Here is a 27496-nt window from a genome sequence, read left to right as displayed (position 1 = left end):
ACAGTGATAGATAGCTGTGGTCGTCTGAGAACTTCTGCGATGCCCTGGTGGTGCTTGTGGGGAGCCACTGCACATTTGCCCCCATAACTGTGAACGCATGTTGATGGGTTGAGGGGACGTGGGGTCTCCATCAGTAGCAGCTTCCGCCATTGATTTCTTTCCCCTTTTACATTATTGATCAACTAATTAAAGACTCCACTTAGGGACCACTGTGTGTTGTGGGTCAGTGTCCGCTCTGGGACGGACACATGCCAGGGTTCTTAAAGAGAATGGAAAGGGGGTGGGGCGAAGTTTACAGAGGGCTCAGTGAAGAAGCAGGACGTGAGGCAGACTTTGGGAAGTGATTTGGATTTGGACCCGGACAGGAACATCGACTGACAGAGCTGTGTGATAACAGAAGCTCCCTGTGGTATCTGCCTGGGTCGGGTCAGAGACTCTCAGCTACACCTGGGGTCTCACATGCACTGTGCATCTCACGGGAACCCTAAGAGGTTGCCGTCCTTTTAATCTAAGGTTTGTATTAGAGTTTATTTCTCAAAATCATACATCTTTTAAGCGATATAACCAGAGTTACGAATAGGGCTGTTGCTTTGGTTTTATCCACCAGACTACAGTGGCAAGGAAGCTAAACAGATGAAGCAAACAGAAAATGCTTCCATAATAAAAAAGTTTAGATGCATTAAATATTAAAAAATAATTCCTTAATGAAAGGTTTAAATACACTAAGTAATGAAGTCTTCTGGTAAGAATAAATTAGGAACAAGCTTGCTTTAGTTTCTTTCCTTTTGCCGTGATAAATATACTATGATAAAAGACAACCTAAGGGAGAGGGGCTTATTGCAGCCCACAGCTCCATGTTATCACTGCAGGGAAGTCAAGGCAGGAACTTCAAACAGCTGGCCACAGAGCATCCGTAGTCAACAGCAGAGAGAGCTGAGCCCTGCATGCTTGCTGTGCTCAGTCCAGTCACTCCACTCTGATAGAATGCAGGCCTCCTGAGAGGGTGATAGGGTTGCCCACTTTACGGTTAGTTCTTCCTACATCAGTTGAGGTAATTAAGACAATTCCTCCCAGACACCCACAGGCCCACCTGTCTGCACAGCCCCGCACGAGACCCCGTTACCAGGTGACACCACGTTGAGCAAAGCTGACACTTCTAATTAACCATCGCAGAGTTTGTTTTAACCATTAAAACTACGGTTGGGAAGCGGAGTGTCCTCTCCAATGGCTATGTATCCCTCGTGCAGAACGTTCAGAGTGAAGGACCCTGGAAGGCGATTGGTTCTCGGGGACTCTGAATTAGTGGGTTAACCCACTGATAGCTCTGTCATTAGATGGCATTGTTGAAAGGTGGTGGGAACTTCAGAGAGGAGGCCTACCTGAAAGAAGCCGGCCACTGGGGAGAAGTGTTGCTGGTGGGCTTTATCTTCTCTCTGCCCCCTGCCCACACTGAGGAAGCTCCCAGTGCTCCCGCCATGATGTTAGACCTCGCCTCAGGCACAGCAAGGAAGCAGCTGACCACGGGCTGTGTCTAGGGGCCAACAAGAGTGTATCCTCTCTTTAAACTCTCACAGGGGGTTGTCGCAGTGATGGACAGGCTAACTTACACACCAAGAGACAGGAGAAGCAGATAAAGATGAAAGTGTCTGAGAAGGGGCTCCCTTCACCACCTCCTGGTGCTGCCCTGGGGCCGTGTTTACTGAGTGTCTTCTACCTTTCCCACTCAGCTCCCGTGAGGAGGCCTGGCCACAGACAGTGTGTATTTGAGCTGGAAGTGCTTCAGGCTGCCAGAAAGACACGCAACAACAGAAGCCATGTTTGACGCCTGTCCAGGAAGTCAGGGGCATCCACATTTTACTTCATTCGTGTAAGTTTTCTACATGTGGGATTTCCAGAACAGTCTGTCTGGTATAGAAGTTCCCTGTCTACTAAAAACTAAATGGGTTATTAGAAAAGACACAGGGTATGAGTGTGAAATACATGACTTGTTTTATTTTATATTTGAGAGAGGGTCTAATGCATGTCCAGCAAGAATTCAGATGTGGTCGTCTGATTCTGCACTTCTGTTTCTCCATCTCTACCTCCAGAGTGCTAGGATTACAGGTGTGCACAGCCATGTCTAGTTCACGTGGTGTTGGGGTTTTACGCATACCAGGTAAGCATATCTTGAACACAGTATGGACAAAATCATAGACTCTCTCCATATTTTTATACTGGTTGCATTTGAAATGATACTTAAATCCATTATTAACTCACTGAAATAAATTCACTCGTGTTTTAAAAGTACTCTCAATGTGGAAAACAAGAGATTACAGTGTCAATTAAGATGTCATCTCTCTGTCAGATCTGGTCTGGAAAATATCCTCACAAATGTGGGCTCCTTGTACAAGGTGATGAATAGCATTGTTATACTGTTGATCTATCTAATAAGTCATCCAAAGCCTGTGGTACCCAACACGTCATAATGATTACCTTTCATGTCTCTTTCAAAATCTTGCAATAATGCTTACTAATAAAATACCATTTTTCTTTTTGAAATGTAAACATATAGTTAATGGCTGCTGGAGAAGGGGAAGCAGTTTCCTTTAAGGGTGTGGCCTGCAGTGTGCACACTGTGTTCCAGTAGACGGCTTCTCCTTGGAGTTATTATTTTAAAAAATGGGTATAAAGAGGTGTGACTCAGAGAAGAGGTAAAGGGAGGAGTCAGGGTGAATATGATCAAAATACATGTATGAAACACTCAAAGAATTAATAAAAATGCTACACACCCACACATATTGGTTTTTCGAGACACGGTTTCTTTGTGTAACAGCCATAGCTGTCCTGGAACTAGTTCTTGTAGGCCAGGCTGGCCTTGAACTCACAGAAATCTGCCTGCCTCTGCCTCCCAAGTGCTGGGATTAAAGGTGTGTGCCACCACTGCCCAGCGACATGCTATATTTTTAAAGTATACACAATGCCCCTATTTAATATAAATGAGAAGTAAGAGGTAATTCAAAATTAAATAATATGTATGTTGATGCAGAAACTCAGGCTCAAGTAGAAGGAAGAGTGAGGGGTCGGCTGTGACATCTAGAGTTGGAATTTCTCCTTCATGAGGGGCCTAGTCCCTCACAGTTTGAATGTGAACTGGACTTGGGACTTGCTTTTCAGAAACAGAATGTGAAGTTCCGTTGGCCTTGGTGGCTTTTAAGAGTAGAAAGAGAGAAGGAGTGGATGGAGGGGGCACAGAGGTAAGATGGGGGGAGAGGGATTGGGAGGAGGGGAAGGAGAGGAAACAGCAGTTGGGTTGTAAAGCAAACAACAACATATATATATATATATATATAATCTCTCTCTCTCTCTCTCTCTCTCTCTCTCTCTATATATATATATATATATATATATATATATATATATATATATATATATATTAAAAAGAGTAGGACACATGACTAATAAAAAAGTCAATGAAATGATTCCTCATGATACTCTGCTCTACTCGTAGGTCTGATCCTATCATAATCATCATCAGAGAGGCTTCATCCAGCATGGATGGAAACAGACGCAGAAATCCACAGCCAAACATTAGGCAGAGCTCAGGAAATCTGAGGGAGAAGAGGGATTTTAGGAGCCAGAGGGGTCAAGAACACCACAAGAACATGGCCCACAGAAATCAACTAGCCTGGGCTCCTAGGGGCTCCAGAGACTGACGTGACAGTCAGGGAGCCTGTGTGGGTCTGAGCTAGGTCCTGTACATTATGGTTGTGTAGTTGTTCTTGTGGGACTCCTAACAGTGGGAGTGGGGCTGTTTCTGATTCTTTTGCTTGCTTTTGGGATCATTTTCCTCCTGTTGGGTTGCCTCTCCCAGCCTTGATATGAGGGTTTGTGCCTAGTCTTATTGTAACTGTTATGCCATGTTTGGTTGATAACCCAGGCAGGCCTGCCCTTTTCTGACGGGAAACAGAGGGGTAGATCTAGGAGGTAGGCTGGGAGGGGCTGGGAGGAGAGTAGGGATGGAAACCGTGGTTGGGATGTAATATGGAAAGAATAATAACAATGATAAAGAGTAGGTCTCCTCTGTCGTCTCTGTTTCTGCTCTCTAGTCCTAGGGGATGATGCCCAACACTCAGTCCCTCAGAAAAGCCCACAGGACGGAGGCCAGTGCCCGTAGTCCCAACACTTGGGATTGAAGTCACTCGGCTCTATGGTGAGTTCAGGTCTATCTAGCATCGTAGCCACCATGAAGGGAAGGTGTGAGAGGCGTTAGAATAGTGTCATGGAGTTCTAGCCTGACCTCTACTTCGTTACACGCCTTCAGTAATTAAAAGTCGCTATACCCTAGTGGGTAAGAGAGTAAACTGCCGGGGTTATAAAGTTTGCAGAGCAATTTATATACACTTGAATCAATCATTTTATTCCCTTCATTAGCCCACTGTTTTAGAAACAACGTGTGTGTGTGTGTGTGTGTGTGTGTGTGTGTGTGTGTGTGTGTGTTTGGGGGAGTACGTAACAGGGCTGGAAGTCAATCTCGACTGTCATTCCTCAGGTGCTGTCCACCATGTTTTTGAGACAGGGCGTCTTTCACCAAGAACTCACAAATTCTGCTAGGTTGACTGTCCAGTGAGGTCCACAGATCCATCTGTCCAGCCTTCCCAGAGCTGGGGTTCAGATGTGCACCCCAGGACCAGCGTTTTAAGTGGGTTCTGGGGATCGGATTCAGGTCCTCATGTTTATGTGGCAGGTACCCAACTGCCACGTGCCTAGAAATAACTTTAAAAGATTGTTTTAGCTGACTCCAATGTTTGCATGAATAGTGTGTGTGCGTGCGTGCATGCGTGCGTGCGTGTGTGTGTGTGTGTGTGTGTGTGTGTATGTGTAGGGGAGGGGGGAAGGATGAGGAATTGTACATTCGCACATTCTGTTGAGGTAGTTCACAGAGGATGGCCAAAGGCTATCAGGGACAAGTGAAAGCCTTATTTGGGCAAAAGACCTTATCACTCATCTCAAGGAAATAGTCATCCCTGAATATCCGGGAGAGCACCGTTACTACCTAACATCCTCTCTCATTTTCAGGGGTTTTCAGAGCAAGCTTCAGTTGTGCTTTCGGGGCAAGTTGAAAAGTGGCAGCCATTATAAAGCCCTCTACAAGTCATGGAGAAAATGATCAGAACCGACTGTTCTCACTAACCCTGAAGAATGAACTGCAGATCTGTTTGGGGGCAGCGAGGGCAATTGTGGAGCACTGGCTGCCCGGGATGCTGGCTCTCAGGTCGATCGCGTGTGCCCCTCAAAGGCACATCTTAACTGTTCCAGTATGCGAGGAACAGGCCTGCCACAGCGAGCTTATGTTGTTTTAACACAAGCAATTTATAAACGCAATGAAGCAGATAATAGGGCACAGGAAGTCAGATCTGAAGACCCGTGTTGTTGGCAGGGCTGCTGCCATAGACGGGCTTTGAGAAACAGTCCCGTCTCCAATTGCCTGGCTGAGAAACATGGCTGTCCTTTCACAGGTGGCCTCGTCCACCCAGTGGTGAGTTTAGGGTCGTGTCCTTGAGTGCAAGCCAGTCCCTCATATGCTAACAACACTTCAAGAAGTCTGGACAGCATGGGCCTGCACAACTGTGCACAGGAAAACCTAACAAAAGGTCAAAATCACTCAGTGCTACGGACAAGCTCAAATCTCAGCTGAAAACCAAACGTTTCCTTTTTAAACCAAAGACTTCTGAAGCAGAAGTACGAGTGTGTGATATAGTTTATAAATACGTCTGTATTCACAAGGAAAGCAAAAGAACGCACACTATTGACCCTTGTCATCCTGTTAGCGCTCAACACATTTTTCAGAAATAAAAGTGTGGTCGAATCAATCTTGAAATAATGGAAATCAATTTTAAAAATGAGCTTTTAATTGAAGGCATTAATTTACTTTTGGTAATAGTATTAGCCATGACATGACAGGTAGGTTCATTTTGGTCTTAATGTAAGCAAACGGCAAGACGTGGCTCCCGTGTTCAGTTCCCTCTAACGGTGAATGTTTCAGTACATCTGCTCCTAAGAGAGAACTGCAGGACGCCTGTGGAGCGCAGAAGTAACCACTGCTGAGGAGGCTGTGGGCAAAAGGCAGCCTCTTGGACCTTGTAGGTGGGAACATAATTAGCTCAATTATCATGGAAAACGGGGTTCAAAACACTGAAATTAGAATCATCAGCCATCCCTTGTGGGGCACCTCTGAGGACAAATAAAGAGCTGTCTGCATCCCATGTTGACTTCCGTGTTCTTCACAGTATCCAAGACACAGACAAGCTAAGAATCTGTCAACAGGTGGATGGCTAAGGAAAGTGTGTGCGTGCACACACGGAATACTCCTGTGAGTTCGAGGTCAGCCTGTTCTACAAGAGCTAGTTCCGGGACAGCTAGGACTGTGACACAGAGAAACTGTGTCTCAAAAAACCAAGAAAACAAAACCATGAAAAGAAGGAAATCTGTTTGTGGTAACAGGGATGAACGCAGAGGCACAGAAAAGCAACCACATTTTACTTGATTTCACTAATACGTGAACTCTAACAAGAATCCAAGCAGCAGCTACCAGGAGTGAGGGGACTGGGGCGGTGGGAAGACATAGATCAAGAGATGTGAATGTGAAATTAAACAGGAGATGACAGCAACAGCTGGTCCAGAAGGAGACATAATTCATAATTTCCTTCAGGTACGAGGTTTATCTGAATGAGAAGACTTCAAGGCCTTGGGGTAGGAGGAAGTAGATAGAAACAATACAAACAGGAAGGGGCTTAAAGGGAAGGAGAGGGAGAGAGATGCTTCCCTTCAGTGCCTGGAGGGGAGTTCATCAAGAGTGAGAGAGGGAGAGGAGGGAAAGGATGAAGGAAGAAGGAAAGAGAGGGGAGGGAGTACCATTATGAGAGGGGAAGGGGAAGGGGAAATGCCATTATTGGGGGCAGGCAGAGGAACCTCTTCAGAGAGCAACCTTCATCTCTGACCCAAATTTCTGACCTGTCTCAGTGAGGAGAATTGGATAAATCTCTAGGTCAGGAAAAGCCTGGCTTTTTATAGCCTTTCGGGAGTAGAGGAAAATTTCACACTGTAATTTAGTTCAGCATAACCCACATGGCAGAGGTGGGAAAGCATGGAGTCACAGCACAGACAGAGAGCTGCAGGGAGCATGGCTCAATTCCGGCTATGGGATCGGGACTAATGTTCTCATGATAAATCTTTAGGTTCAATACGACTGACTCCTAGAGACCTAGCATACAGTGTGCTGTGTGCAATCGCATATGGGAAGTTTTCCTCAAAGAGCACATCCTAAGTATTTTCACCCCTCCCAAAAGGTAATTATGCTGAGAAATGGATGTTAATCAGCTTAATTATGATAATAATTATACAAGACATACTAACAGCAAAATGCCAGGCTGGGGCTGGGGCTGCGGCCATAGTGCAGTTGGAAGAATGCTTTTTGTGGCATGTAAGGCTCTGGGTTCAATCTCCAATTTAAAACGCCTTCATGTTGTACATCACAAATACCTGTAATATTTTGTCAATTGTATATTTTCAAATCTAAAAATTTATGATGTTTAATTATACTTACTTGAATAAACCAGCCCCTGCATTTCTCTACAGACAGAACCAAAAATCATCCTAGAATTATCTTTATTCTTGGAAAGGTCACATGAGTGAGTGACCTTGTTTAGGGATTCGGGCTTTCTCCATTCCTTGTATCCTTGATGGGAAAAGACCAATTTGATCTAAGAGATGAAAGGGAGAACCTGTCAAATTCCCTGTGACTTCAAATCAGGACAGATCCAGCTTCTCAGCTTGGTCACCTAGCCAAAATGGACACAAATACCCCAAGGTAACACCACAGAGACAATGCTACCCTCAGGTCTTGCTAAACAAGGCTCTGTCTGATTCTCTACTGTTTTGCCTTCGGGCACACATTTCCTCATCATCTGAGGAGATGGAGATTTAGGGGAAAGTTTGCCTTTTACTTGGGGTCTCTCAGAGAGGAAGTCAGCATTCCAACAGGGATAGTTAACCCAGTCTGTCCAGTTCAGACTGCTGTCCAGACCCCCTCACCCCATCCTGGAAGCTTTTTCATGACTCTTGGGTTTCTCACAGCCGGAGGACAGAGTTCTGGGCTCGCCTGCATGAATGTCCCTATTAACTTCCCATCTTCTCAGCAAATAAGGGTAATTACTCCAGGAAAACATTAAAAATCCAAAACAGGTTTTGGGCTCCAGTCTGAGGTATTTCATAAGGAAATGTAACCGTGGACTAACGCTTAGAGAGATAAACAAAATGAAAATTTGTTGAATGTTAAGATTGTTGAATGTCAAAATTTTTATGTATATAATGTTAGCCCAAGGTTTGCAGAAAGCAATTTGCATAACAAGAATTCCTATTCTTTGTTTCTAGTTAGTGCAGTAATTGAACAGCAACCACCTATGAAGGAGCACAAAGAGAGTTACTATCCTAAATGTTCACATGATCATTCAGCGAGCTTGGATTCCCTTCTAGCCAGACTCCACTCCATCCACTCCATCAAAGGTTCTGTCAGCGGAATGCTAAGTGCCTTGCTCATGTGCAGGCATCACTCTGTGCTCACACTCCACATGGAGCACAGAGAACAGTCTAGTTGGGTTTTTTTGGTTTTTGTTTTCTTTAACTCTTACTCTTTGAAAACTCATACCACCCAGCTCCCAAATAAACACACAGAGACTTATACTTTCTTATGAATGCCCAGCCATAACTTGGCTAATTTCTAGTCAGCTTTTCTTAAACCATCCCATCTACCTTTTGCCTCTCTGGGCTTTTGCCTTTCTCTATACTGATGGAGGACTCTCATTGGTTAATAAAGAAACTGCCTTGGCCCATTTGATAGGCCAGCCCTTAGGTGGGTGGAGCAGACAGAACAGAATGCTGGGAAGCCGGGAAGTTAGACAGACGTGATGAAGCTCCGGCCCAAGATGGACATGGGTTAGAATCTCCCCAGTAAGCCTCCACCTCATGGTGCTACACACATTACTAAATATGGGTTAAAGCATTATGTGAGAATTAGCTAATAAGAGACTGAAACTAATGGGCCAGGCAGTGTTTAAAAGAATACAGTTTCCGTGTAATTATTTTGGGGCATAAGCTAACCAGGCGGCCGGGATCCAGGTGGCAGGAACACAGCCCACAGCTCTCACTACAGAACTATACTTTTCTTTACCTCTTACTCCATAACTGGCTGTGTGACTAGGTGGCTTCCCCAAGCATCCTCCTCTCTATCTCTTCTTGCTCCCCCTCTTCTCTCTTTCTCCTCCTACTTATTCTCTCTGCCTGGCAGCCCCTCCTATCCCTCTCCTGCCTAGCTATTGTCTGTTCTGCTCTTTATTAGACCAATCAGGTGTTTTAGGCAGGCAAAGTAACACAGCTTTATAGAGTTAAACAAATGCAACACATCTTTGCATCATTAAAAAAATATTCCATAGCATAAGCGAATGTAACACATCTTAAACTAATATTCCATTTCAGAACAAGGTCTGCCTGGTTGGTTTCTGATGAGAAACAGAAATGGCTCCTCCTTGGTGTGAAGGAATGAGAAATGCTCCCCATGTGCTCCGGTCTTTGAACGCTTGGTCCCCAAGATGACAATGCTATTTGGGAGGCTTAGGAAGTGCGCTTTTGCTGGAAGAAGCAAATCCCTGGGGACTATACTGAGAGTTAAGACTCATGCCACTTCCGGTTTTCTCTCTCTGCTTAGGGTTCGCGCTAAGAGATGTGGGTGCCCAGCTTCCTGCTGCCAGGCCTCATTTACACAGCGGACTCCCTTACCCTCCAGAATCACAAGCCAAAATAAACTCTTCTTCTGTCTTGAATGTAGAACTTTATAACACCAACAGAAACATAACTAATAGGCATCGTGACACTCACGGAGAGATCACAGATAAATGACCAACCCGTGAAGGCCCTGATCTAATGGAGATGGCCAGGCCCCACGGTGCAAATATCATCACGGTGAAAATGACCTCTCAAGGGAAAGCATGCATTCTTCGGTGCTACAGCCATTGTTAACATTCTTAACATTGCCCTTGCCAACTGTACCCTGCGGTCCTCTTCCAGCCTCCCACTGGATATAGCCAGGAGTTAAGTCAATATCTTTAACTCAAACCAGCAAAGCCAGCTATAGCCGAGGGATAAAGTATGTGGATATTTAGAGAATTTCTTGAGTCATTTGTTTCTAGCAGTGGTATCAGGATTAACTTGGGAGAAATACTGAATTAATTTGATATTGAATATTGACTTTGAGAAAAACCTGTTACCCAATTTCCAATATGAATCAAAACATTTACAAATCAAATCCAGAGATCTTGAACAAAAAGGTGAAATTCTTGTCTTGATCCTGCCATGGACAGAGGTGGCTGGGCGCTCTCCCACTAACCCTGCCAGGGGCAGCGGTGACTTTGACAGTCCCTATAAAAACAGATACCTACCCTACAGAAAGACTCAACCAGTGTTGAGTTAGGCTGCGTATGGAAGGAAGCCCCTTGGGGCGTTCCTGTGTACATTCAAACTTTAATAACCAAATTTATGGGTTGCAACAGAAACAACATTGTAAATCATACTTAAAACAAATTTATTGCAATTTCGAAGAGCTAAATTATTTATGCACTGTCTAATACTCTCACCGGCACTGCTGACATGGTTGGGCATTGCAGTTCATCCCTCACAACTGGCCTGGAAATTCAGGGAGTGTTTCAATTCTTCCCAGGTGAGCAAGCTGGTTAAACAGCTACCTGTACCCCACAAGATAGTATGAGAATCTAGACCTGCCTAGTTCCAAATTCTCCTCATCTCACACAACACATTTCAATTCTATGACAGTAGCAAAAATCACCAATGTTTATGTAAACTAGAAAAAATGTGTCCTGAAGTTATAAAACACTTGATAATATTCAACCAAGAGATTGTATTCAATCTATAGTAATGCATAGATATTACAAAGTTAAATATTTAATCAACCTAGAGGTTGTATTTAATCTACAGTAATGCTTAGATGTTACAAAGTTAAATATTTAAGAACAAGAGGGACATTCTTTGAGCCCTTATAAAGACGTATTATTTATTTCTGTGTTAATGCTTGTTAAATTTTTCTTTTCCCTGTCCTAGATTTTATACAATTCTGTTTGTATGGTGATACAGAGATTAAATTGGGGAGTTACTTTTAATTTTCGTTCTCAGGACACTTCTCTTACTAGAGGGTAAAAAGAAAGACCAAAATATTTTACAGTGTTCTGTAACATGGTGCAAGTTTCTCTCCATGTTAACCACAGGTCAATAATTATTGGTGCTGAGATCTGATGGAAATGGTTCTTAACCATACAGAGGCAAATCAAATCTTCTTAAGTCAATTCCTGGAAGACAGGATTACACCTCCTGGTGGAACTGTCTGCTGTACTGACCACAATTATAAAATCTTTTTACAGGAAAATACACAATGATTTTTTGTTTTCTTTTTGTGCTATTTTCTTTAAAACAATCTTATGTGTTTGTCTTCTTTGTTTCTGTGTTCTAGAAAAATCTTTAACGTAACAGCAAACAAGAGTGCCACTTTCTTGGTAGGTAAAGAGAACAGGGTTCAATTTAAAGAATGAATTAGCTGGTGAAATTGATACTCATTGCCCTTATCCTGTCTAGCTTATGAATCAACACATTTAAAAATTGCCCAACCGACCTAGCTACTAGTTCTTACAGCCAACAGCAGCCCTGGTATAATTAGTTCTTCATTGGAATTTAAAAGGTAGAAATTACTAAAGAAGGAACTAGAAACCTGTCTTTTCTCTTTGCTGCTGTCTTAGCTTCCACTTGGCCACTCTGCGCCATGCCGATTTTGTACTGTATCACCACCAAACAGAGAAGATAACGTCAATAACAAGAAGAAAACAACTCATGTTTAAAATGAGATACTGGCGTTGTTGATCCACTAACAAATGGTTAGTATTGTTTATACCTGGGGTTACTCACCCACGAGTCCTAACACAATGTAGCCCACAACAAACAGTATGAAGATTATGCAGCACAGAACATCCGTACAACTCCTGAAAACAGAAAGGAAGGGAGAATTAAAAGGCATCCTGAGTGACTTCTTCACCATACAAAACGCAGGGAAAGAAAGATAATAGCTATAAGCCACCTCCAGCAAACAGTTCTGAAAGGCAGGACGGGTGAATTTGTTCAATCGGAGACTTAAGGCGAAGTGGGGGAGTCAGATCACCTTGACAAGAACTCGCTTCGAGCTCTAAGTGTTTTTTCTCTCTTGGGTTCATGTGGGAAATATTTCTAAAGATTAGCATATGCCAACATCAAGTAGACTTTTTCTTTCCATGTCTATGTATGCATTGTATATGCGTACACATGTGTTTGTATGCATGTGGGAATGTTGTTTGTGTCAGGAAACTTCCTTGACCAATTTTCATCTAATCCACGAGGCAGAGCCCTGATTCAAACCTAGAGCCCCCTGACTGGACTAGTCCTTGCCCAGCAGGCTCCCGGTGCAGCAGCACACAGACCCGTCAGCAGTTATGTGGGTGCGGGGATTCCATCAGCAAGTTCTCTGAGCTCTTCCTTCTCTTGGAGCCTCTTGTTTGCACTATAAGACACGGGCAGAGTTATCTCCTTGGCCCCTGAGTGATTCTTAAAAGTCTAATTAGAAACATAATTTAAGTAGTTTGGTCACATGATTTTATTTTTCATGCTTTCCCAACACATGGTCTAAAACAATGTGTCCTTTCTCTATGTCTTCCCCACTTGTATTTTCTTGGCGCAAGTGTTTTATAAAGAGGACTGACCACGCTAACTTTCTCTGAGAAGCAGTTATAGGTGCTCTAACACTGACACGTGTGGCTGAAAATGTTTCCAGACTCTACTCTTTCCGGAACCGCACAAAACAGATGTCATCAGATTAGATTTAGAAAGAATTAGCTAAATCAGGATTAGAATTCAACCAATGGATATGCAAGGCACGCAAGGCTTTCTGCTTTCCTTACTTTAATATTTATTTTCTGTGTGTGTGTTGCCTGTGTGTGTATCTGTCCACCACTTGTGTACCCACTGTCCATGGAGGTCAGAAGAGGATGTTGGATCCTCTGGAACTAAAATCATGAATGGTTGTGAGCTGCCATGTGCGTACGGAGACTCAAATCCTAGTCCTCTGAAGGTTCATCCAGTGTTCTTGACTACTGAACCATCTCCCCAGCCCTGACACCTAAGGTCTTCAAAATAAAGTGTTCCCTATTTCCAGTATGATGATGTGTTCCACTTTCAATGGTTTAAAAGTTAGAGTTATCATTAAAGCGAGCAACTCTACTGCTTCTTACTTGGAAACAATTATGAATCTATTATAAAAACAAAACAAAACCATCTAGGCAGTCATTGTGAGGCTTGTAATCCCAGCCCTCAGGAAGATGGGGCAGGGGAACCATGATCTTGAGGCTGTCTTGGTTGTATGGCAAATATTGTTTAGAAAAAAAGAAAATAAAACGCCAACAGCTTATGTGATAGGATTAAAAGTTATACAAGAGAATTTTCAAAACAGAATACTTTGATTTGGAGGCATCTGGGTACACTCATGCTTTAGCGCAGGTGAGATGTGCGGGCGTCTTTGTATGTATTTGTGTCTGTGTGTCTGCTTGTGTATCCGTGTGTGTTTCTGTCTTTTTGTGTTTTGTGTGTCTTTGTGTGTACTCATGTATGTACTTCCAGGCAGTTACAGCTATTTGCTATAATTGCCTACTATTTCATTACTCATTTACTTCTGTCTCTTTCCCCATATTCTCTTCAGGGGAAAAATACAGAGCTTAGAAAGTTTCTTGGAATTTTTTTTGAACAAAATATAAAATACAGCTTGTGTAAAATGGTTTGGGTCAAAGAATACAGCAGGCTGCTTCTGCCTCTACACGCCACAAGGCTTATCTTTTGATCTTTTGAGCTCAGGAAAGCAACCACCATGCCTGTGCTCTACAGGAAGTGAGGTGGGTTTTTATATCAAGTGTTTCATTTGGATAATTAAAAAAATAACTCCCAAGACAAATATTGAAATAAGTGGTTTGTAGAATTTCTGAGTAATTCTGAGCCATATTTGAGCTGGAGGGCAGTTCTGGGTACCTTTTCCTCAGGTGGGCTCCTTTTCGCGGTTACGGCAAATGCTAAGGTCCACTGGAGGAATTAAGAAGTGGGTTGCATCCCATGGGGTCCCCGAGTGAAAACTGACAGAGAAATAGGCCCAACTCTCTTCATTACTTCCTTCCTATCAAAGTCACATTTTCCCAAAACAAGGCACAAACGCTGTCCATCAGAAAGACTCTATGAACACTATTCAGACTAAGGATCTCTGACATGAAAGCACTGTCAAGATAAATTAGTAAAGTACTTTGTTTCCTTGTATCTAAATTCCAAACATAAGAATGGGATCCCAATTACATATGCGCTTTACAAATTTCCCTCCATTATATCTCTAAACTATGACTATGGTCCAAGCATGGTCACCCGAACGTAAAGCATTGGGAGCTTCTTGTGATTTCCCATTTTCTCAGCATCTTTTATATTCAACTGTCAAGTTCTCTTGACTTCCTCTCTGATCTGGCTTTCTGTTCTGTAATCAAATGCCATTGGGACACACAACATCATTTTCTTTTACAACTGGAGCTGGGCCACCACCTCACTTCCTGAATGTCATTTCATGCTAACTTGCAGGTCCACTCCTTGTCGAGCCCCACATCCTCTTTCCAGGCCCGTCTTCCCCAGTTCCTTCTCAACATGCTTCCGTTGACCAACTTGCTCACTCACACATGTCCGTTGTCCACCATACACAGTCAGAGCTTTCTGCTCCTAGGTAACTGTCTGCCCCATTGGGCACATCGCAGTTTGCTTCCACATGTGGGGCTGGAGAACACTCATTTATTCCCCCAAAGTGTGTGAGCTTGAGCTACCCTAGTAATAAAACCTCATTCTCTAAGCTGCTCAACATGTGACCTTTCCTGAAGTGTTTGACGGGACGAGAGACTCCAGACCTGTGGACTGTGCACCTCGCGTCTACTCTCCCACCGTAACACAGGCCAGAGTGAAGGGGGAGGGGCGCTGCTTTCCACCAGCAGAGCTGGTGTTCCCTTGCTCATGTGCAGTCACTAAGCTGTGAGTGACTTTTACTTTATTCATTTGTTTTGAGAAAGGGAATCACTATGTAGCCCCAGTTGGTCTGGAATTTGCCTCGGATTCTTGAACCTCTGCCTCCTTCTACTGGGTTTTCCATCCTTATGTAGTTTTTAAAAACCCAGATAGAGCCTAGCATGGAAGTACACACCTGTAAACCATAGCCCTGGAGGAGCAGAAGCAGGAAATTATGAGTTTGAGGCTAGCCTGGGCTATGTAGAAAGATCTTGTCAAACAAACAAACAAAACCCCCAAATCACAGTATCACATTTGTAACATAAAAAATAGGCAAAATTCAAATTTTAGTATCCATAAGTAAGAATTTTTCAAAAACAGATATTCATTTACATGTGCATAGTCTGTGGTCAATTTTGTGTTAAAATGGCCAATTTTGATGATTGCATGAGAAATCACCCAACCTGCAAAATCAAAAGCATTTATTTTCTGAACTTTATAGAAAAAGAGTGCTGAACTCTGACCCCAAACATGGAGGCCTCTGAAGCAGCATTCAGCACAAGACCTGATAAGCTACATATGCACACATGCACATACATACACATGAACACACACATGCATGCACTCACACACACGTACATGCATGCACTCACAGACACATGCACACACACAGGCACACACACACATCCTGACTGGCAGACCAGTCATAAGTAGACTCTTCTGACCATTCAGGTTCTGTGTTTAGAAGTTTGGATTCGATTTTCTTTTCTTCTGACTTAACACAGTGTGTAAGGTGCCCAAAGAGAGTTGTTTGGGTCAAGTTCACACACGCCACCAGTAAAGGGAAAATCACCAACCAAACCAAGTCCCAGGTGGCAACGGAGCTTTATTTGCCCAGCACACATCCCAGCTGCAGGCTGCTTTCGTTTTCCAATGGCTGTCACTCAGCTTCCCGTCTGGGGACAGCTTTCTACCCTCATCCTGAAACTGATTCATTTTTTTAGGTTTCTTTCTTTGTGGCAGGTGGCATTTCAATATCATCCATCCTGAACGGTCATTAATAAGAAGCATTAGTGTGAGCACGGAAGCTCTGAGACTCATTCTTCTTTGACAGATCACCTGTCAGTGCCTAATGAGTCAGCTGAGGGGCTGCCACCACCCAGTCGGTGACTCTAGCGAGGCTGAATCTATAACCAGCATGGAAATGCTGCCTCTCTGTGCCTCTGCTCCGCTGGAACGACATCGGACGGAGGGATGCCGCTAACTTGTCTCTTACCCCACAAGCTCTCAACACAAATGTCAGTTCCGGGGTTGGGGTAACAGCTGGTCGATAACATGTTGGCCATGAAAACAGTGTATGTTCTAGAGGACCAGGCATGCTAGCCTGTGCTTGTAATCTCACTACTGGGGGCGGGGCAGAGGCAGGGAGGTCTCTGAGGCTCCCTGGACAGCAAGTTCTAAGCCAATGAGAGATCCTGTCTGACAGCTCAAGGTGGATGGCGTATGAGTAACACCTAAGCTTCACCAAAATCTCCATCGCCAATGCTAGAACGTGGTGTGAGTAACACACGTCACCCCCTCCTTGGGGGAGGCTGTGGAGCCTCTGTGACTGTAGTGTAGCTGACAGACGTGGGAAGCTTAGGGTAAGCCTTGAAGGTAACATCCATCTTTGCTTCCTGGTGGGGACCTAATATAAACAAACCCTGTGCTGCCTTGGACTAGGCCACTCCAGCCCTCATGACTCTCCTATCACAATGGGCTGTGCCCTCTGTGGGCCTATTAAGCCTCTCCTTCCTGAAATTGTTTCTGTAACAGACAAAGTAACTGCAAAAGCAAGTTAGAAGTACTTTTTCTCTCTTTCTACTTTCCATGACTGATAGAAACTCCTCTGGTAGTTTTGGGAGGGGAGCGAGCTCCCAGGGCTCCTTACTGTATGAAGACTGAATCTGTGTACTCCTGTTTCTTGCTTACTAGAAACACTGCCTAATCACTGATACTGTTACAGTAGGCTGCTTCCCACCATCACTTGTGTGTGTGTGTGTGTGTGTGTGTGTGAGTGTGTGTGTGTGTGAGTGTGTGTGTGTGTGTGTGTGTGTGAGAGAGAGAGAGAGAGAGAGAGAGAGAGAGAGAGAGAGAGAGAGAGAGAGGAGTATAAATATCCTGAGTTTTCATACATTGAAACCACACAAGACAGGTCTTATCAACAATCAGTCATGAAAGGCAGAGGGGGGTCACCGGGTGCAACCTTTACCACTGAGCTACTGCTACTGAGAGGCTTGGGCAGGGAGACTGTGCACCCACTGCTAGGACTACCAGCTCCAATGCACAGCCCCCAACTCCTGATCACACCAATGGCCCTGGTTAAACTCCTGGTCACACAGATGGCCCTGGCTAAACTCCTGGCCACACAGATGCTCCTGGTTAAACTCCTGGTCACAGAGATGGCCCTGGTTAAACTCCTGGTCACACAGATGGCCCTGGTTAAACTCCTGGTCACACAGATGGCCCTGGTTAAACTCCTGGTCACACAGATGGCCCTGGTTAAACTCCTGGTCACACAGACGACCACGGTAAACTCCTGGTCACACAGATGACCCTGGTTAAACTCCTGGTCACACAGATGGCCCTGGCTAAAGTCCTGGTCACACAGACGACCACGGTAAACTCACGATCACAGGACAAACCAGACAGACATGGATGGGAAGAGCGATTTGTGCAGCATGGTAGTGGGCAGGTAAGGAAGGGAAGTGGGGTCGAGAGAGCAGTGTGTGCTGCAGACACGTGTGAAAAGGTTTGGAACAAATTCTTAAAATGACATTGAAACGTTCTACAATATTTGGAAGAATTTAACTTGTTAAAATTAGGGACATTTGGGGGGACAACATTGATTAAGTCAATGTGCATTTTCAGGTATTTGAGAGCAACTGGCTTTTCAAGTTGCAACATTTTGTATCAAAGACCCCATTTGCCTTCCAAGGCAGTGACAGCACCCCATTGAGAGAAGAGTACTTGCTTTGTAGGGTTAATATGTAAATGAACTTGAAGCTGTTGTTGAAAATAAAATATAACAAATAACTCAAACTCCTATGAACTAGGATGACACTGGCAACGTCACGCAGGTCAAATAAGATTGCTGGGTGCTGAGTCTGTTCTAGTTAGTTCTGAATAACAGTGTCCTAGAGCCTTCTGTATTCTCCATGATTAATTTTCTACTCTATTTTCCTTGTGTTTGAGTTTCTACTATCTTAAGAAAACAGCTTTAGCTGGCCATGATTTATATTTTCTATTTGTCAAGGGAAATAAAGCCTATTTTTTTACCCAGAGCTCAAGTGATGCTTCTATAAGTATGCCTTTTATTTAAAATGGAGTAGGATTAGATATAGTTGGTCTTCAGGTACGATTCATCATTTTTATAAATTTTGTACTATATTCCAAGTAAACTGATGTTATAGTGAAAGCCAGATTGAACACGGTGGCTCACATACCTGTAACCCCAGCAGTTTGGAGGCAGAGGCGAAAGGATTTCCACAAGTTTGAATCTAGTCTGGGGTACATAATGGTACATGTCTCAAAAAAAAAAAAGGAAAGAAAAGGAAATCAAGATGCAAGGCAGACCCTAGACATTGCTCACCTTACAACTGGCATGACAGACCAAAGGTCCAACACAAGCAAGGTGTGAGACAGCCTAGGACAGCCTGGATCTTTCTCAAAAGTTATTAGTACCTGTTAAGGAGAATTCTCGTCTGTTTAAAATGCTATTATTGAAGTAGTGGAGCTGGGTTGGCTCGCTGCACCAGCATGAGGATTAAGTTCAAGTCCCCAGCACCTAAGTGGAAAGTCCTGCATGGCTGAATGCGCTCAACTGGCACCTCAGTACTGTGAAGGACACAGACAGGAGGACCACTGCAGGCTCCTGCCCACCAGCCCAGCTCCAGCTGAGGTCCTCAAGGGAGTAATGATGCAGGTGATGGAGCGGGACACCCCCCCCAGCTGGTGTGTGTGCAAAGCTGCAAGGCCACCTACATACACCTTGCATGCACACATATGGACACAAAATTGAGAGGAATGCCTACATATTTGGAGTAGATTAGCACTATATAGACACACAGAGTAGGAGAGCAGAAAATCCTACTGAGACAGCAATGCACTTCTGAGCATCCTCACCCCGGAGGAGCCATCACAGCGCAGGTGTTGAGGAACTCCAGAAACCCTGGTGGACATCAGAGTGTTTTCGTACGGAGAGATAAGATTCAGTTTGAAAGATTAGGTTGGCAATGAAACAGCCTTATTTGTAAAGCAATTTTATATTTATAATGAGGTGTCCATTAAATGAAAAAAGCACATCTTAAGTGATTATGTACAGACTACACAAACAGATGGAGTTAGTAGCTTTCTCAAGGAGGGAAACTGAAATAGTAAGGGAGAACTATTTTTTAAAGATTTATTATTTTATGTATATGAGTGTTCTATCTTCTATCTGCATGTACAACTATATTTCAAAAAAGGCCATCAGATGGCTGTGAACGACCATGCGGTTGCTGGAAACAGATCTCTGAACCTTTGGAAGAGCAGTCAGTTCTCTTTAACCTCTGAGTCATCTCTCCAGACCTGGGAGAACTATTTTTAATCTATCTTTTTGGCCTTTTAAATTGAATACTGATTTCTCATATTGACAGATTAAGAGCAATTTTAAAATACAAATTCATGTATTGATTTTGCACCCCTTAGAAATATAAATAACCTCAGATATTAAGATGAATGCAGGGTGACTTCTCAGTTTTGTGGAAATGACACTCTCAGATTGCGAGGGATAAAGCCGTTAGGGATGAGTCCTCGGGAGAGCGCCTTGCTGGGATTAGAGAGCTACTTAGTCGTTGTCATTGAAAATCTGAACTCGGTCATTAGAAATCTAATTAGATTTTAAATTAGTTCAGAAGATTTTGGAGGAGCAGTGGGGGTACAAGAACAAGGGGAGGTCAGAGGAAACTTGGAGTCAGTTCCCTCCTTCCGCCGTGTGAGGCGTGGGGCTTGAACTCAGATCGTTAGACTTGGTGGCAGTCACCTCTACCCACAGAGTCATCTCACTGCCCCGCTGTTAGTGTAAACCACCCTGGGTGTGCTGGATCATTTCTGGTCACAGGAGCGGAGCAGGGTGGGCTTGTTAGCACTTGGATGGGAGGCCAACTGTGACAAACCACACGAGTAGGAAACAGGATTTCTGTATAAAACACTGTTTGCAAGTTTGCTGGGGCCGTAGTTCCATTTTCAGAGGAAAACAGTGAGTGCCGTGTGACATATTCACAGCAGCGTCATGTAGAGCCCTGGCCTTGGATGCTGCTGAGAAACTGAGCCCACACGGGAGGCCTGTGCTCTTACAGAGAAAATGGACGGATGTGTGAGATGATAAAGTAAGCAACGGCCAGCTTCCACAGCAAAGAAGCTTCGCCATCCAGCAACAACCTCTGTGGGACAACCACCAAGAACAGCTGCAGTGGGATGGAGCATGCTCGAGCTAGAAGACAAGCAGTGGGCAGAACTGAAGGAGTGAGTGACCCAAGCCGCTGGAGGAGCCCAGAGGATCGTGAGTGGATCCCAGACATTGGGCTTCATGTGGTTTACACAGTTGGAATCTAGTCTTGCTTTGATCTGATCGTGCCCTGGTGTTTCCCTCTTGAAGAAAGGAAGTATTTGACTACTTTTGATTTTACAAGAGCCCACACTTGAGAGACTTAAGATTTTGCCATGGTCATTGTGCCGCTCAACAGTAATAGAAACCCTAGCACAGTCTCCTTGTAATAGATTCGAATGGGAACTTAGTGGTTTATCCACTAAGAAAATTTGACTGCAGAAGACAAAAAAATGTAAAACTAAAAAGAGTGTTTTAAACTCCACAGAATTTGTTTGTAGAAAGCTGCCCCATGGTTTGACCCTGATTTGGTATGGGGTAGCCTTCAGGGACTAGAGACTCACTCTTTCTGACCCTGTCCTCAGCTTACAGTCAGCTGGCTGTCAAAACTCCCTGTCACAAGTTGGCGACACACAGGACACCGGATCCTTTTAAGTCAGACTTTGAAATTCCCCAGCAGACTTCTTTATTCACTGGTCAAAGCTGCACCCCGGCCATTGCTGCAGGAAGGTGGTCGGAAGAATGCCACCTTGAGTTTTTCTGCCTCTGGGCCAAAACAGGAAGGAGAGAAGGAGCTAGAAATGGATGCTGAGAAAGACCAACTACCAAATGTCCCACAAAGCCCAGAGAGGGAACTTAAGCAGCCATATGGGAACCAGATCGATGGCTGAGTGTGCAAGGTCCCTGCTACACCATAAGGTCTCAAGTTTGAATCCCCAGCACCCATGACAAAAGCCAGATGTGGCAGGCATGTGCCTGTAGTATCTGCACTGGGGAAATGGACACATGAAAACCCCAGGAGCTCACCAGACAGTGGTCTAGCCAAATCAGTGAGTGCCAGGTTTAGTGAGATACCCTGCCTGAAAAATCAACGTAAAGAATTGCAGCACACACAACGCCTGTCTGCGCTCTATGTGCTACCACACAGTTCACGACCTTCAGGCAAGGGGCCGGAGATTAAAACACACAATGACACACACACACACACACACACACACACACACAGAGTCAGAGACACACACAGAGAGACAGAGAGACAGAGACACGGACCTCTAGTCACTGGTAAGAAGCCTCCTATTCAATGGCACCATGGAGGCTTGTATACCCAACACAGTCAGGTGGGCCAACAGGTGAAAACCTTATCCTCTGATCCTTGAGGTAGGCAACACGTGCTCGTGAAGCAGAGCTGGTAAACAGCTTTGACACAGCTTTCAGTAATTCAGCTCAGAAGGAAAGCAAAGGTCACTAGCAGGGAAGAGCAGCAGGAGGCCAGAACTCCAAATGGTCCCAACAAAAAATAATCAAGAGAGTCATATGACATTGATATGTGGCTGCCACACAAATGTATAAGGATGCATGTATGCCCTCCCCCACATTCATATACCACACATACTAAAACTATGTTTTCTTCTAACAATTTTCAGTTTACCCAAATGGGTTATGCAAAGAATGTGTGGATTACTCTATTACGAAGTATTTATGTATTTTATAAGATTAAGAAAATGGAAGAATTCAAAGTAAAACTTCTGCTTATTTCCCTAAAACAGTTTATTCTGGACCTTGTACCAATAACAGAGAAATACCAAGTTGTTGGAACTTACAGTTGAATAATTTCATATTTTAAATTCAATTGTTTATATAGTTCTTGATGCTCATTTTCAAGGGAATAGAATTTGAAATTTAAATGAAGTCATTGTATATACCAATGCAGTCATCACAGGCTGCATATTGAGATACACACATAGTTTTTGGTCATTAGACACAAAACATCACAAACAATATCAGTCTCTGCCATTTCAAGCATTAGACACAGGAATAGCAGCTAAATAATAACTCTGGAAGTCTGTAAGAATTTATACTTAATTTTTTCAATAATGGTTCCGATGCCCATAAAAAAAATACACTGCCACCAAACACACACGAGGTCCAGTTCCTATCCTGTGTTCTCCTTCCCCAAACACACAGCAGGTCCAGTTCCTGTCCCGTGTTCTCCTTCCCCAAACACACACGAGGTCTAGTTCCTGTCCCGTGTTCTCCTTCCCCAAACACACAAGAGGTCCAGTTCCTGTCCCGTGTTCTCCTTCCCCAAACACACACGAGGTCTAGTTCCTGTCCCGTGTTCTCCTTCCCCAAACACACAAGAGGTCCAGTTCCTGTCCCGTGTTCTCCTTCCCCAAACACACACGAGGTCTAGTTCCTGTCCCGTGTTCTCCTTCCCCAAACACACAAGAGGTCCAGTTCCTGTCCCGTGTTCTCCTTCCACCAAACACACAGGAGGTCCAGTTCCTATCCCGTGTTCTCCTTCCACCAAACACACACAAGGTCCAGTTCCTATCCTGTGTTCTCCTTCCACCAAACACACAGGAGGTTCAGTTCCTATCCCGTGTTCTCCTTCCACCAAACACACAGGAGATCCAGTTCCTGTCCAGTGTTCTCCTTATATTTTGCAGTATGTCTGTGAAGTACTTGTATTTTCTGAGCCGTCCCTAGATGGGGGTCCTTCCTCCTCAGGGCTTCATAAGAACTCCCAGCAGGTGTTTTCAATGGTGGTTTAAAATACATCTGTCTTTTGCTACTGTGGCAAAAAGCCTATGTACGTGTGTGTGTGTGCGTGTGCACACACATAGGGGTACAGTTATGTGCATGTGTGAGTATGTATGTGTGTAGCTATGTGTATGTGTGTATACATGTGTTTGCAGTTATATGCGTGTATGCGTGTGTACATGTGTGTGGTTATGTGCATGTGTGCACATGCATGTGAGCAGTTATGTGAATGTGTGTACACATGTGTGCGGTTATGTACATGTGTGTGCATATGTGAGTGTGCAGTTATGGGCATGTATGTTAAGCATGAATAATAAAAACCCAGAGACAGATAATGGAGTTCAAACTGAAGATCAGAAAGCAAAACAGCCAAGCCACTAGAAAAGTCTTACCTCTACCAAGGCTGGGCCACTGCAGATTGAGCTCTAAGCCTCTGTCTCCCTGCATCTTATATTGTCCTCTAGTACTGGAATTAAAGGCATGTGACTCCCTAGTACTGGGATTAAAGGTGTGAGCCACCACCACCTGGATCCATTTTTGCACTGATTTTGTGTAGCCCAGGGTGGCCTTGAACTCACAGAGATCCGTCTGCCTCTGTCTCCCAAATCCTAGGATTAAAGGTGTGTGTTACCATTGTCCAACATCTAGTGGCTTACTTTTGTACTCTGATCTTCAGGAAAGCTGTGGTTATGTGCATGTTGCGCATGCACATGCATGTAGTTATCTGCATGTGTGTACATATACATGTATGTAGTTATGTGCATGTGTGTGCATGTATGTGCATGCAGTTATGTGCATGTGTGTGCATGCAAATGTGTGTGGTTATGTGCAGGTGTGGCACACACATGCACAGGACAGGAATGAAGCATGCTTAGACTATCAAGAAAAAGGAAAAGCTTTAAGCAAAGCACAATCCTAGCTCCTCTGAACTGCAATGTGATGATTTTAAAAAAGCACGTGAAGATAAAAAGTCTGTCATAAAAAAATAAGGACATCTTAAAGCACAGGCACAAATCCATGCACTACACATAAGAAGACTGGAGGCAAAGCAGAGGGGACGCCCTTGTGAGGACACAAGTCATCAGTAGAGGAGGTAGGCTCGAGTCTTGATCATATATGTGAACAGCTGGCAAAAGAGGAATACAGCTCCAGCAAAAGAAAGTGTAAGGTGTGTGTTTCACCCTTATGCAGCTTCCCTCTCCAGTTTGGACTCAAGTTTCTTAACACCCTGCTGGGGTTGGATCTGAGTGCAGACAGTCACCTAAAATTGGATGAAATCCAAATTGTAAAATTCACTTGAATTTGGACAATGTCATGAAAGAAAAACACGCAAGAAGCAGTATACACGTTTACATGGAATACTGTCCAGGTGCATAAAAGGGTGTGGTTCTGGAACTCCACAGGAACAGGACTGAGCCAGCGACCTGGGCCTGAGTGGGCCTGGGACAGTGAACTCCACGGGAGCATGAGCAGATCCATACTACGGGCTGGGGAGATGGCCCAATCAATAAATTTTTACCACACAAACAAGAAGACCTGAGTTTGAATTCTCAGTACCCAGACCAAAATGAAACAAAACAAAATAAAAAAAAAAATTGGGTGTGATGTCACATGCCTATAGCCCCAGCACTAAAGAAGAGATAGGACAACCCTGAGAGAGTGATAGCAGCCAATCTAGCTAAATACAGGAGCTCCAGATCTAGTGAGAGACTCTGTCTCAATAGCTAGGACAGAGAGCAATAGAGAAAGACACCCAGCAGCACCCTCTGGTTTCCACAGGCATGTGTGTGTGTGCATGTACACACACACACACACACACACACACACACACACACAAACGTGCACATATAAACACACCACAGAGAAAGAAAGTGGGGAGGAGAATAAGTCATGGCTACACAATGACAGAAGCTTCCTGAAACCTACTTTGGTTTGGACAAAACAAAAGAGCAGGTAACATTCCCTCTTCCAGAAGTAAATTTCATGAGAGGAGAAAGATGAGTGGGAGAAACGATGGTGAAATTTGGTCTTAATCTACCTTAAACTGTTTACTGTTATGATGTTTTATTTGATTGTTTAAAGGACTGTAATCAAAAACTAAGGCAACATTCAAGGACATTTGGTCTTTGTATATAACATTTCCTTCCTTAAACTAATTCTAATTTATTAGATTTATTAGCTTGATTATTTGTGTGTCTGTGTGTGTGTGTGTGTGTGTGAGAGAGAGAGAGAGAGAGAGACAGAGAGAGAGAGAGAGAGAGAGAGAGAGTCTCTACCATATTTTTTCTGGGACCTGGCCCTGGAGTCCACATGTCTCCTGTCCCCAGCACTGTGATTACAGGGGCACACCTAGATTTTATGAGAGAGAACTCAGGCCTGCACACTTGTGCAGACAGATTATTTTCAAGGAAAATAATATCTAAGAAACCCTAAGATAATTTCTAGTAATATTTCAATCGAAATTATTTTCACTATACTAAACATGGTAGAAATGAACAAACTTCCTCATGGACAGCGCACAGAGGACCTGGAGGAGCAAATGCTCCCATCAGCAGAGCCTCTTTCTAAGCATCCTGGGTGACTCAGTCAGCTTTCATCTCCTGAAAGTCACGTGGCTGGCATTTTACAAATCTGCTGAATTAGTGGGTAAGAGGAGCCCAAGAGGAACATAAATGAAAGAGATAACATCTGTATTTTAAAGGCTGGATGTCTCGTGTGACTAGGATGGTGGATCTTTCAAGTCAGAATATTATACATTTCAAACGTATGATCTTAGAACAAGAGGCTGCGCTGTAATTCTTCGATTATTTCCGATACCGTAGCAGCAGCACTTAGCTGACTTATCCCTGAACAAGGAGAACGCTCAGCAGGGAAGGAGAGCTGGGAGAGACCCAGGGCCAAGTCCTGGTCTTTGGAAAGACTTAAACTGGAACTAGGGGACGGACCTTACCCAAGCCTTCCCCACACACAACACACACAACAAAATTTTACTTTGGCAAGCATATTTCACTAGAAGCAAGACAATCTGGTTATTTTATCCAAGTCATGTGAAAATGTAGTTCTACAGCATCACAGATAGATTGTGGATAGTGACATGTAGCTTCATTTCCCTGATTTTTAGGACAAACAAACCCCAGGTAGGGTAAAAAGATAGCTCTAATGACAGGTTAACCCACATAGTCCCTTGGCCTTCAGCGTTGAGTTCTAATGCCAGGTTAACCCGCAGTGTCCCCTGGCCTTCAACGTTGAGCCATCACTCCTGGCTCACTCTTCAGTATCCTATTCTATGCTCCACTTTTAGCCCAGGGCACATGGCCAGGGCCAGCCTTTGTGGCACCCTCTTGCAAGGTCTCCACAGCATTACTGGCACCTGTCAGATGTGGGGAGATGAAGGGCTGTGCCTGTGCCCTGTACTTCAACACGAATATTCAAAGTTAATCCAGCCTTCTCCATTGCAAACACCCAGCTCAATTTCAGACCAGCAGTACAGCCAACGCACACACCAGCCCATGCCATGTCCTACAGCCTTTCCACATCTACAGATCTGCAGACCTCCAGAGCAGTGGGCTTCACCGTCAAAAGCACATCAAACTATCAAATAGGAAAACCCACACACGAGTCTGGCCCAGCTGACATTTAAAAGCAAAGCTGGCAAACGGTGCCCCAGGTTGGTTTTTATTTAGCTTCATTTCATATGATCTCATACAGACTCCCTTGTGCTCTGAGGTATGTTAATATTTGCACAAAACAGAAATACAATCTTTCCTTTCCTCCCTGTCCCTGGTCTCTGGGCGAACACATTCTATGAATACATGAGTAGCAGATGGGAATCGGCCTTTGTCAAAGATGCCAGATCACCTCAGATGGCAGAAAATCTCATAAACAGAATTCCAGGCTGACAGACATTGGCTGAATTGTGTGCAAAGCTTCTGCAGCTCAACTTCGTTTGCAGTATGAACACAAACAAAACCCTACTGCTCAGAAAATTAAAGTCTTTTAATTATAAATTTATTTTAACCAATGGTTCCTCTAAAAATGGCAAAGGAATCATATCTGGGCCCTAGGATCTGCTAATTTATCTCTGGAACCATCTTCTGTAGATGTGGAAGCTACGGCGGCACTCCTGCCTCTCTGCTACAGCCTCACTGCAGAGACAAAGGTGTGTGTGCCCGGATCCAGTGGGGGGTT

The 27496-nt window shown here is 44.1% G+C and overlaps 1 protein-coding gene across 1 annotated transcript in view; it reads right to left on the bottom strand.

Annotated features, from left to right (window-relative positions):
- Slc44a5 (solute carrier family 44 member 5) overlaps window positions 1–27496 on the bottom strand; it is a 108625-nt gene that overhangs the window by 46345 nt on the left and 34784 nt on the right. Inside the window, exon 5 of the mRNA XM_042054145.1 lies at window positions 12001–12074. Coding sequence (XP_041910079.1) covers window positions 12001–12074 — 74 coding nt within the window. The remainder of the gene's footprint in view (window positions 1–12000; window positions 12075–27496) is intronic.

This window comes from Arvicola amphibius, chromosome 14 (assembly GCF_903992535.2).
Source record: "Arvicola amphibius chromosome 14, mArvAmp1.2, whole genome shotgun sequence".
In the NCBI taxonomy this organism is placed as follows: domain Eukaryota; kingdom Metazoa; phylum Chordata; class Mammalia; order Rodentia; family Cricetidae; genus Arvicola; species Arvicola amphibius.
This window is presented reverse-complemented; position numbering and strand designations above follow the sequence as displayed.